The sequence below is a fragment of the Macrotis lagotis genome, chromosome X, assembly GCF_037893015.1.
Source record: "Macrotis lagotis isolate mMagLag1 chromosome X, bilby.v1.9.chrom.fasta, whole genome shotgun sequence".
NCBI lineage: Eukaryota > Metazoa > Chordata > Mammalia > Peramelemorphia > Peramelidae > Macrotis > Macrotis lagotis.
In genome coordinates this window covers 122,232,021-122,245,290 of record NC_133666.1, presented here as the reverse complement: position 1 = coordinate 122,245,290, position 13,270 = coordinate 122,232,021, and the positions used below count along the sequence as shown (strand labels likewise).

Below are 13,270 nucleotides of genomic sequence, written 5' to 3'. Positions count from 1 at the left end.
TTGCTGAGTTCAAATCTTGCCGTGTGACCTTGGACAAGTCATTTAAGCCTGTTTACTCATGTGTCAAATGAACTGTAGAAAAAAATGACTAAACCACTCTTGTATATTTGCCAAGAAAACTCAAATTGGGTCAAAAGGAGTCAGACATCACTAAATAACAATAATAGCAACAAGAGTGCTTGGCTTGGAGTTGGGAAGACAGTTTAAATCCTGTTTTAGATTTTTACTAGCTATACCTGGTTGAGTCCTTTAACAGAAGTTTGTGCCTCAGTTTCCTCATCTGTGAAATGAGGGGGTAGGACATCATGGTCTCTTGCAAAAAGTTCCTTTTCTCTCTAAATCCGAAGTCCTAAGGAAAAAACTTCCTGACACATGGAGCAAAAGTGGAGGGGTTGCCTTGAGAGGTGACATGTTATCTCTCATTAGAACTCTTTAAACATGACTGACTCCTTGTGTATTTACAGTGAGAATGAGCTGAACCCTGTGGTCACAGAGGTTATAAGACCATAGACTTAGTGCTGGAAGAGATCTTGAAAGTCATTAATTTTTATTCCCTTCCAGCTCTACTATTTCATGATTTTGTGATTCTCCATTATCAAAAATGAAAGATTAGACACTTCTTGTACCTTGCACATTTTCAGCATAAGTTAGATAGATCAGAAACCTTAACTTCAAAAAACTCATACTCTGACAAAACAATGTGAGAAAATAGGAATATTTATAGACAAAACAATGACATAGATTAGGCCCGAGTACTTAACCATTTTTGTATTACAGACCCTTTGATAGTCTGGTAGAGCCTATGGATGCCCTCTCAGAATAATGTTTTTAAATGCTTAAAATAAAAGACATGGGATAATAATTTACAATTATATCAAAATACTGTTATCTAAATATGCTTAAAATACTCACTGACTCCAGTTAAGAAGCCCTGGATTTGATTTTTAAAATACAGTATTGTTATCAAATTGTCATTTTAAAGATTGAGTTAGGAAGAAGGTAGTTCCTGACCTTAAGGGAATTAAATTCTTCTTGTTGATATCTTAATTCTTTTTTTTTAAATCTTATCCTTATCCTACCAAACTTTCTCCCCCCCCCATTCTCTTTTCCTTGCCTTTGTCTTGCTTTCCCTTCCTCACAATCTCTATATCCCCTCCTTTTCCCCATTCTATCTTTCCAGTGTATGGTCACAATATGAAGAGCAGCAATGACTTCATTGGAAGGATTGTCATTGGCCAATATTCTACTGGGTCTTCTGAATCCAATCATTGGCGACGGATGCTGAATACCCACCGGACAGCAGTGGAGCAGTGGCATAGTTTACGATCCCGAGCTGAGTGTGACCGCGTCTCCCCTGCCTCTCTTGAGGTGACGTGAAAGTTTCTGGGTGATTTATTTCTCCCAAAAAATTGAGAGGGGAAAAAAAGGCTGACATATACACATGAATATACTATACATATGAGTATACACATGCATACATAATCACCATGGAATTGAGAGTAATGGACACAATGGACACTGCCTTTAATAAGTGCCTGTGTCCCATCTCCAGATGATGTGAACTGTGTCCATTGCTTCTTCTCTGGGACCTACTGGACACACCCACTGGTGTTGCCACCCTCTCTAACCTTTGCCCCATGACTTCATTTTCAATGCCAAGGCACTTTTAAATTAATAAGAAAAAGACTGCCCAACCTCTGCCTGAATTATTTGCTTTGTGTTGGGTCAGAATGTGGGGAGGTTATTACCCAATGGGAAACTTTTGAAATAATCACTGTTTGCTGACAGTGAGTGCACACCCAATTCTCTTTCCCAGAGGTTCAAATATCTATGTGTTCTCTTGGTGAATTGTGATAAGTAGATTAGACTGTTTGGGGAAAAAAATCCAATATATATATATATAATGTGGTAAAATAACTTTGACTTAATGGATCTGTCTTTGTGTTAGCTTATTTATGCTGGAATTCTTGTTGGTGTGTGTGTGTGTGTGTGCTTATGTTCTTGTCTAAATGCACATGTGAGTGAATGTGTATGCACCTAAGCCCTCTTGTGTGGAAGATGGCGTGCTGAGACCCATATCTCCCCCCGCAATGAATCGTCACACACTACATCCTTTTCATCAGAGACCCACCCATTTAATATTCACATATCTGTTTGTAAAGTATGTGGAATATGACATAGCAAAATAATCCTTTGGAGTGGACTCATAGACTAATCCAGAGAAAACGATGAAGAAATGTTTAGAGTCACCAAGAACTGACTGAAATGTTTCCAAAACTCCATTGGATTCATCTTTTTCCCTGATAGATTCTTGTGGGTCTTTCTGTGTTTGTATGTGAATCAAAGTCATTCTTCCCCATAGCCCCTAAATTAAGGAGGTAGCCTAGTTAGAGAATAGAACTGTTTACTCTTGAATGTTTCTGTACATTTTCCAGAATATATTGTCTGGTATGATGGAGAGTGTATATTTATTGAAATTAAAGATCTATTTATTTGTGCCATGCACTCAAAGTTGTTCCTTTCTTTGGGATTAAGGGGAAGGTGGTGGTGGGAATATCCAGGGATACAGCAAATTGCACCTGATCATTGGTAACAATTTTGTAAAACTGAAAAGAAACCTGAAAAGAGATATGAAGGTAGGTTCCTTCCTCTCAAATTGTAATGCAACTACTCTTGATCAGAACCTCATCTTTTCTTCACTCTGGAATTACTCCCTCACCTAGGCAACTAGGTGATGCAGTAAATAGAGCTCTGGCCTTGGAGTCAGAGGGACTGGAGTTTGAATTCAGCCTTAGACACTTGATTTTTCCCTAGCTGTGTGACCTTGGGCAAGTCACTTAACCCTGGCTGCTTCACATCTATGGCCATTTCCAGTCATCCTGATTCATATCTGCTCACTGGACCCAGATGATTCTAGATGAGAAAGTGAGGCTGGTGACTTAGCAACAGCCTCCCTCACTCAAATCCAATTCACATACTTGTCATGGCATCACCTTCCTGATATGGTGGTCTTCTTCAAAAATGAAAGACAAACATTATTTCTTCCTCCCCAGTCTATCCTTCATAATACTGTCTGACCAATTCTCTTAATAAATTAATCTCTTCTTGTCACTTCTCTACTCAAAAACTTTTCATCAATGGTTTGCCATTACCTATTGAATATTGTGGGGCAGCTAGGTGGTAGAATGGATAGAGTACTGGCCCTGGTTCAAGGACTCGTCTCTCTGTGTTCAAATCTGGCCTCAGACACTTATTAGCTATGTAATCCTGGGCAAATAACTTAATGCTCTTTGCCTCAGTTTCCTAATGTGCAAAATGAGCTGGAGAAGGAAATGGGAAACCATTCCAGTATCTTGACCAAGAAAACCCATGGGGTCATAATGTCAGACCTGGCTGAAAAATAATTAATATTGTATTAATTTCTGATGCCAATCATCAAGGTCCCTCACCATCTGACTCCAATTGTACCTTTTCTGTCTTGTTATAACTATTTCCCTTCATTTACTCAATGCTGCAGCTAAAATGGAATATTCTCATCCAACTTCCTATTTTTGTTCTGACCTTGAGAATATCTATAACTTTGCTCATTCTATCTTTCAAGCTAAAATGAACTTCTACCTTACCCTCCACTCTGCTGAAATCACTTTCTTTGAGGTCCAACTTAGGTGCCATTTCCCTTACCATCCCAGGTAAGGTAAAAGTGATCTCTAAACCCTTCTCAAATTTTGGATACCACTTTGCCTAGATCTCTTCTTTACATTTGTTTTACTTTCTTTTATCTCAGCTATTTATGTATGCATTTTCCTACTACTCTGTTAGATTGTAACCTTCAAGGCATGGTCTTTGTTGTATAGATAATAATAATAAAATAATAATAATGATGATATTTATATAGCACTTTAAGGTTTATTAAGCACTCCATATAAATCATCTCATTTGGTCTTTCCAATGACTCTGTGAGATAGATGCTATAATTATTCTCATTTTATAGATGAAGAAGCTGAGACTGAGAGAGAGTAAGTGATGCCCCCAGAGTCACAAAGCTAAGGAATATCCAAGTCAAGAGTCAAACTCCTTTCTTCCTGACTCTAAATCAGATACTCTAATCATTAAGACATTCTGTGAGGTATATGGGGTGTTAAAGACAGACTAACACCTCTGATAGATCAGTCAATCACTGATCTAGCTGTAGGGAAAGCTAATTTTTTTTTTTAGTTTTTGTAAGGCAATGGGATTAAGTGGCTTGCCCAAGGTCACACAGCTAGGTAATCATTAAGTGTCTGAGGCCGGATTTGAACTCAGGTACTCCTGACTCCAGGGCTGGTGCTCTATCTACTACGCCACCTAGCTACCCTGGGAAAGCTAATTTCTAAGATTATTTAATATGGGTGAATTGTGATTGGCCTAAATGAAGGGAATTCTCATACCAATAAATGTGATCTTAAGCTATGTTGATAAAAACATAACAAAATCTGTAAATGAAATACAATGGCTTGAAGAACCTGTTTAGTTCTTAGTCTACAAGACATGTCTTCAGGAATGTGCTGGCAAGTGTTTAACAGTCAACTTTCTATGGAGAAATATATGTAAAACACACTTCTAAATTTGATCTACATCATTTGCATTTTCTCCATCACTTTCTTGAGTTTAGCCAATCAGCAGGACAATAAGTTATACCCTGACTGGTAGCATTCACTCATCTCCAAGGTGTAAATACTCACAATGAAAATCTAATCATCAGTTCTCTTGAACTGGTTCAAGCTAATTCCAAAACATCCCTGAATGTGGAAAAGTGAGATTATGTTAAGAGTAAGCTAACTGGAATGAGAAGGGGTCTTGAAATTCTAGCGTATGAGTAGAGTACAGAAGATAAAGGGTAAACACAGTAATCTTCAGGTTTTTGCAAGGCAATCTGAAAGAGGTATTACATTTATTTTGTGACTTTAGAGGGTAAAAGTAGGATGAATGTGTTGATTATAGGGATTCAGATTTTGGTTTCATTATGAACACAAGCTTTCTCATAATTAGAACAAATAATTATTCCCCAATAGAATGGACTGATTTATGAGATAATAGTTTTCATCCCTGAAATTATTCTTCCATAAGCTAAATGACCACCTCTCATGATTTTAAAGGGTTTGACTACATCGCAATGAATGGTCTTCTTGATGGCATGTAAGATCTTTCCATCTTCAAGATTCTATGGTCCAAATTCTATAGTCAATAAATATCAAAGGGGATGTGGAAAAATTGGGACACTAATTCATCATTGGTGGAATTGTGAACTGATCCAAACATTTTAGAGAGCAATCTGGAATTATGACCAAAGAGTTATTAATTTGCTTATACCCTTTGATCCAGCAATACCACTACTAGGTCAATTGCCAAAAATGATTAGAGAAAAAGAAAAGAACCAATATTCTCTAAAATATTTTATAATATCGTGGTGACCAAGAATTGGAAATTTGGGACATGTCTGTCAATTGGGGAATAGCTGAACAAGTTGTGGTATATGATTGTGATAGAGACTACTGTATTATAAGAAATAATGAGCTTTATGATTTTAGAAAAACATGGATGGATGTGCATGAAATGAAGAATGAAAGAGCAAAAGTGAGAGAACATTATATGTAGTAATAACAATATTGTTTTAAGAACAACTTTGAGTAAATGTCATTTTGACTATCATAAATACCTAGATTACTACAAAGGACATATGAGGATGATGATATTTGAATCCAGAGAAAGAACTGATAAATAGAAGTCTGTTTAGAATGATTTATATATACATGAATATTTGTGTCTAATAGTAGCCATCTCTAAGATGAGAAAGAAGGAAAAAAAAGTCATTTGCATGATAACCTTAATATATATTTAAAAGGAAAGGCAAATTGTACATAATAGAGTTGCAGATTCATGTGCAATCTTTTTTTATTGTACTGTTATGGAAATATTTTTTATTCCATATATTAAAAAAGATTCTATAGTCCAATATTCTTTTCACATATACTGTTCTTATTCCTAGTTCTTTCAGATTGCAGATGAATATGGTAATTTGGAATCACAGAACTGAAAGGGACATTTTTGTTTTGTTTTGTTTTGTTTTTTTGGTCCAGATCTGTGATCCATGATAACAAAACCACGTCTGTCAATACAGGTCAACAACCATTGTTCAATTTATTGTTGTTGTTGTTGAGTTGTTTCAGTCATGTCTAACTCTTCATGATCCCTTCTGAGATTTTCTTGGCAGAGAAAATTGGAGTGGTTTGCCATTTCCTTCTTCAGTTTATTTTTCAGATAAGGAAAATGAGGCAAACAGGTTGAAATGGTTTACCCAGGGCCACACAGCTAGCAAATGTCTGGGACCACATTTGAACACAGGTATATGAGTTTTCCTGATTCTATGCCCAGCATTCTGTCCACCTGGCTGCCCTTTGTAAAATTTAGTCTTAGGGAATTGTCTAAGGACACTGGTTAAGTTACCTACCTAGGCAATAAAGCTCAGAGGTAGGACTTTGGCCCAGTTGTTCTTGACTTTAAGATTCCATCCACTGCACAAAGCTGCTCCTCATTCCTAAGGAAGGAAATTCAAAATTAATTTTACAGAGAAAGAAACTGAGGCCTAGTAGTTTCATTGTTCTGGTTGTTGACTTTCTGGATGATATGCAGCACCTTTAAAATGTTTTATTAATAATGTTTTTTAACATTTCGTGTCTCAATAACACTTACTCATAGAAAAAAAGTAATATTAACCACAGAACAACCCAATGATGCTTACACCATTTTGTATTGTTAGTCCACCATCACTCTACAGAGATGAGGAAAATATATTGGAATTAAGATTGGTCTTTGCATTTCATCTGACTTCTAATTTTTTAAAATGCCATTTTTCAATTATGTCATATCTGCCTATTGTTTCTCTGAATCTGCTCCTTCAGAATAGAATCTCTTGCCAGAGGAGTGCCAAGTCTTCATTGAAATAAGAAGTTAATCCCGCCTGTGTGATTAGGACTTAAAAATTTAAGAAAACTAGGAAATTTGGGAGATATAGAGATTCTAAGACTCCAGGACAGTGTCTGGATTATCTCTAAAATTTTTTCCAGTTCCAAAATTCTATGATTCTATCCTTAGATTTCCTAAGGCCTTAGACTTATTCCTTAGTGACATCCTCAGCTTCCATTTATAAAAGTAACATGTACCACTATTGCCCCCTGAGGGGCAGTCCAGACTTAACTGCTTTGCTTCATGGCTCCCAAGGTAAGATGGGAGCAATCAATGGAAAGCTTCTGACTTCTTTTCTCTTTTGAATTAGGTATCCCATTTACATGAAAATGATTAAACATTGTTTTTTAATGTTGTTTTATTTTTCAATTACATGCAAAGATAGTTTTTAACATGCATCTTTTTTGTAAGCTTTTGAGTTCCATATTTTTCTACCTTCTTCCCTTTCCTCTCCATTCCCCAAGACAGTAATTTTGATATTAGATTATACATGTACAATCAAACATTGTTTTAGCTACCCATTCAGGAAGTTTGAATCATGGAATGAAATTATTTTAGAAATATAAAGGCAGTAGTCCTTAAAACTCTGGATAACCCAGTATGTTTCACACTACTCCACAAAATAAAAATGATAGCAAGATTGCAATAATGTCAAGAAGCATTTTACTTTTATATTATTCAGGAATTTATTAAGGGATGGAGGTAGAAGCTATGTAATGTGGAATTGACTCCTCTCTCTCTCTCTCTCTCTCTCTCTCTCTCTCTCCCGCCCCCACCCCCTGTGTGTGTGTGTGTGTGTGTGTGTGTGTGTGTGTGTGTGTGTTTTGATTAAGGAGAAAGAGGAAGGATGTGATATAAAAATATATATCAATAAAATTTAAAATAAAATTACTAATTAAATTGAGACTGAGCCTGATGATTTGTAAAAATAATAATAGCTATTAGCATTATTTTAGAAATATTAGCTATAATGTGCCAGACACCATGATCCTCCCAACAATCCTAGGAGACAGATGTGAATATTATCCTTAATAAAGAATCTGAGGTCACTGGAAGTAGTTTCAGGACATAATCAGAACTAAAACAAATGATAAGAAATTAACTTGCCGCTTTCAAGTTCCAAGGATAGAGCCCTTGGAAGGGGTCCAAGCTGAGATGATCCTGATGCCCTCTGCTGGCCACATCCTTTAAGTTGGAGGAAGCACCTCCCCTGCTTCTCAGAAGCTGCTCTTTTCTCTGAGGGGTGGTACCTATCTCACCCACCATCTCTGTTTTTAATTCATGTTTTCAGATTTTGATTCAGGAGGGAGGAGGAGGGCTTGGTCAGTCAGTAAGATAACTCCAGTGATTTTTGCCAAGAAACACCCAAATGGAGTCATGCAGCTATATACATGACTGAAACAACTGAACATCAACATCATAAAATGATTGTTAGGATTTTAAAACTTCTAAGCAATACTAAAATAGGTTTAAGACCTAAGACTGTAATTTCACTGATATAGGGAATTCCTGTGAAAACTCCCTGTATGAATGCAGCTCAGTATTTTCTCCTTATAACTTGTGGTTTTAGAGAATTGCCTAGAGCATTGAAAAGTAATGGGTCTTAACCAGAATCATACAACTGATATTTCTTAGAGGGAGAATTTGAGACTGGAGCTCCCTGAGTATGAGGCCAATTTACATCCACTACACCATTCTTCTTCCTCTTTGAGTTCATCTTTTTGGCCTTGGTGCTTGTGACCATGATGGTCTCTCTCAAGATGCTAATTGTTTTGACAGGGTTGACCTGCATTTTCTCCCATTCCTTCTTATCAAATCACATGTTCCTCAGGAACATGAAGTTGACCCCTTTCAGGATCTTATATCCTAGTCACCTATAACACCATTTTGGTGTCATTTGTGGGACGAGTTGTGGGTGATGACCCAAAAACTGATTTTACACTGTGACTTGGCTCCTTGATGACTTCGTAGACATAGAGAAAATCTCTTTTGTAATTTAGCTAGATGATTATAGTGTTTAGAGATTTGAGGCCTAGAGTCAGAAAGATCTGAGTTCAAATGTTATCCTAGACATTTTTTAGCTGAGTGGTCCAAGACAAATCATTTAACCTCTGTTTACTTCAGTTTCTTCCACTATAAAATACTAGTAGCTCCAAGGAATTGTTGTGGGTATCAGATGAAATAATAATTGTAAAGTATTCAGGAAGTGTCTGACATAGTAAGTGCTTAATAAGTGTTAACTTTTATTATTAATGAAGGAAATAATTTCCCTTTGATCTAGAAGTTTTGAATTGTTTGTTTTATTCTAGAGCATTTATTCATTAAATTGGAGCTCCTTTTTTAACTGATTTTTCAGCCTCTGCTATTTTTTTTCCTGGAGGTTTTCCTAATGATGAACTCTCTCCCTCTTCTGTGGTGTTTTGGTATTGGTCTTTTGCCTTATTTGTCACTTTTCTTGCTATTCTGATATGTTGGAAGTCAGCTAAGCTTAGAAAAGACCCTTCCTCAGCTATCTCAGCTATCCTCTTTCCCCCATTTGATTTTGGGCAAGTCTTCTGGCTTCAGTTTCTTCAAAGGTAAAAATGAAAGGGCTAGAACCTTTAAGTTTGCTTTCATATTTAAATCTCTCATCCTTTGTGCTATGGCTCTCTTGAGTCTTCCAGTGGTAGATCAGAATGACTACTTACATGCTTCATAGGATATTCTAGAAGGGAGAGAATCTATCAGAGGTGAGAGAGATGTTGGCAAAGTACAGGGAAAGTTAACTGGTTTCCATGGAAATTGTGGCCGAGGATGCCTAACTGTGGTCCTGATTTTTTTAATTAGCAAAATTCAAGCACCTCTGCAATGCTTCCAAAGGGAGGAAACTAGGGAGACCAAGGAGATATGGAATAACTAAGATGAGGTATCAGTAGGGGTTCAGTGCAAAAGGAGAGTGTTAGGAACTGTGGCGAAAAGTTTTTGATTTGCCACGATTTAAATGGTTGGAAGAAGATGCTTGAACTTCCTCACTGCCCTGATGTTCAAAGAGACTTCTTTCCACCTACATTCACTGCCAACCCCCATTCCTTTCCATAACTTAATTTAAGAAGCATTTATTTTATTCATGGACTCAGAGTTTTTGCCTATACATATCTGACATGGAGTCTTATACAACAATGGGTTTGGTCAAAGTGGAGATCTACTGATCCAATAAATTTCTTTTTAACTCCAACTAGCATCAAAACCTAGAATTTCAGGGGCTTCATCCCAGACTATTCATCTGTGGCCTATCTTCACTGGTCTCTATCTGGGACCTAGAGAGAAGCTTGCCAACATCCCTTATCAACTTGGATGTTGTCTTAATTTAGATTACCGGGAGTTCCCTGAAGTGATCCTTTGCTGATGGTTTCCAGACTTTTGGAAGCAACTCTTTTGGGTCTGGAACTTGAACATTGCTAGAAGGGTGGGGGGGGGGGGGGGGAGCATGAAGTTTTTAATTTTAGGATGAACCAAAATTGACTGATGTGATCTTTTTCTACATTTGTCAAAGGAGGATAAGAAAAACTTTCCAGAAAACCATTATCCAAAATTCAACTTAGAAGACAGATAAAAAAATAAATATAGCTCATACTTTTACAGACTTTTAAAGTTTGCAAAGCATTTTACCCATTAAATTCCTTTATTAAATCACCACAATTACCCTAGTAGCTAAGTTCTATTTATTATCGAAGGGACAGCTAGGAAACAAAGTACATAGATTGCTAGGCCTGGAATCAAGAAGATATGAGTTCCAATTTGACCTCAGACACTGGTTATATGACCCTGGACAAGTCACTTTACCCTTTTCTTCATCTGGAAAATGAGCTGGAGAAGGAAATTCTAGTATCTTTGGTAAGAAAACTCTAATGGTTTCACAAAGAGTCAAATACAGTTGAAAAACAACTGAATAACAATTATTATTATTATTGTTATCCTTATTTTACAGTTAAAGAAATTGTAGAGCGCTTAAGTGACTTGTTAAACATTGTTAGCTTCCTTGAATTTTTGTCCTGTGATGGTAAAGATAATTTCTATAACAAATTGCACTGGATGTCATTTTTTTTCCAGTGGCAAAAGAGAAACAATACCTAGAAAAATAGCCCCTACTCATCCCCTACTCACACCTCTCCACTCTTCCATCCAAAGAGAAGGGTTAGGTCACACAGTAAGTTTTTTGGGAAAGAATTTGTGCTCAAGTTATTCCTTACTCCAAATCCAATGCTCTATCTACTTACCACCTGGCTGCCTATATCAAAGGTTTGTTTTTACAGTTTCTTTTACAGTCAGCTGTAGAGAAACCAGAATTGAAAAAGATTTTTAAAAGTTTGTTAAGTCATATGGAAGGGAGCTAAACTGAACTAGGTTCCACACACACACACACACACACACACACACACACACACACACACACACACACAGACACACCCTGTCTCTGAGGGTTACATATTATATTGGAAACAAATGAACAAAGAAACAATAGCAAATTGACCAGCATGAAAAAAGAAAACACCTTACATTCCTTGAATTGGTCTTTGGCATTGGCTCCCTTGGTAGGTTTTTGGGGAGTCAACATAACCTGAAGTCAAGTTAAACATTTGATACATCTGATCTCTATGAAACAATCTTGCCTCTCAGCCAGCAGGGTTAGGTTTAAACTAGGCAATTTATTTTCCCTATACATTTTCCCAGTGTATTTAACAAAAGATTTGATTTAGAGAAATTTTATATATGTACAGCTTTTCAGAAACATATTCATTGTGTAAAGCTAGTTATACTTGCTTTCTGAGATTGGGACAGGAGCTAGTGTTTATGGCCTGACTCAGTCCTTGGCTCACTTTCAACAGTAGTCTTAGCAAAGAAAGCACGCTGTGTGGGCAAGAGTAAGCTGAGCCCCGTAAATGAGGGTGGTTTATGTTTCATAGGCATAGCTAGCAATTTTAGTACCAAATTTATAAGACATGGTAGGGGTGTTGGTTGTTAGATTGGACCTTTTGGCAGTAAGTGGGAGATGTGTGAAAGAAAGAATCCCAGAATTGAAGAGTTAGAGGTGGAAGGGATCTTAGAAAATTATGAAGCCCCCAACACTCTCATTTTATAGATGAGATTAAGTGATTTTTTTCAAAGTCACCTAGGTAATTTACAGGTAGAGATGGGATTCAAACTCAAGACTTCTGAATTCAGATTCAGTTCCCTTTCTTCTCTAACACATTAGCATGGGAGAAAAAACATATTTGTTCATCAAAATATTTCAATAGAATCCCTCTGATTCCCACAGGCTCCCCAACAGCATCCATGTTCATTACACAGGTAAGGGAAAGCAGCCTACATGAATCCACACTTTCTCATATTTAGCATCCCATCACCCAAGTAAAAGGCAAAGACTTTCTTCTAAAAGCTTCAACTGGACCCAGAACCCTCTCCCAGGATGCATTTCAAGTTGCAGAATCAATCAGCAAACATTTATGGAGCACCTGACTTGTACCCAGGCACAGCTCTAGTTTCTGAAGATAGTAATGCAAAAAACAAAACAATCCCTGCTCTCATTCTAACAGAAGATTTAGTGAGTTAGGTCACTGAACTACAATAAAGGAGACCTAAAATCTTCAATGAATCAATTCCCTAAAAACTGAAGAGTTTGGAGAAAGGAATAAACATTCTTATAATACCCGGCAGTGTGTTAATCACTTTATAAAAATTATCTTATTGGACCCTCACAACCACCTTAGGTTATTTGTTGTTCAGTTGTTTAATCACATCCAATTCTTTGTGACCCTCATGGGTCCATACTGTCCATGGGTTTTTTGGGGTTTTTTTTTTTTGGCAAAGCTCCTACTGTAGTTTGCCATTTTCTTCTCCAGTGTATTAAGACAAATAGAGGTTAAATGATTTACCCATGGTCACAACAGTTAGTAAATGGCTGATACTGGGTTTGAACTCATGTCTTCTTGACCCTAGCCTCTATCCACTATGCCATCTAATTGTCTTCTAACAACTTTGATACGGTGAGATAAGGTTGGAAGACACATTGTACCTTCTTCTGATTTGATCCTTACAACAATTCTTTGAGGAAAGTGCTGCTAGCATCCCTATTTTATAGCCTCAGAGCCTTGCTTATGGTTGGTCACACAATTATTAAGTTCCTAAGGAAAGATTTGAACCTCATTTTTTGAGGTTCATTTGATTCATATGATTCCCATTTTGTATATGTGGAAAGAAACTAAGGCAGACAGATTTAGCGACTTGTCCA

General features: G+C 36.9%; 1 protein-coding gene across 3 annotated transcripts in view; it reads left to right on the top strand.

Annotated features, from left to right (window-relative positions):
- The window catches only part of SYT17 (synaptotagmin 17), an 89,586-nt gene extending 86,225 nt beyond the window's left edge, over positions 1–3,361 (top strand). For all 3 annotated transcript variants that reach the window (XM_074200215.1, XM_074200214.1, XM_074200216.1), the window contains one exon: positions 1,181–3,361. In XM_074200215.1, coding sequence (XP_074056316.1) covers positions 1,181–1,377 — 197 coding nt within the window. In that variant the 3' untranslated portion in view covers positions 1,378–3,361. The remainder of the gene's footprint in view (positions 1–1,180) is intronic.
- Positions 3,362–13,270: the final 9,909 nt, after the last annotated feature.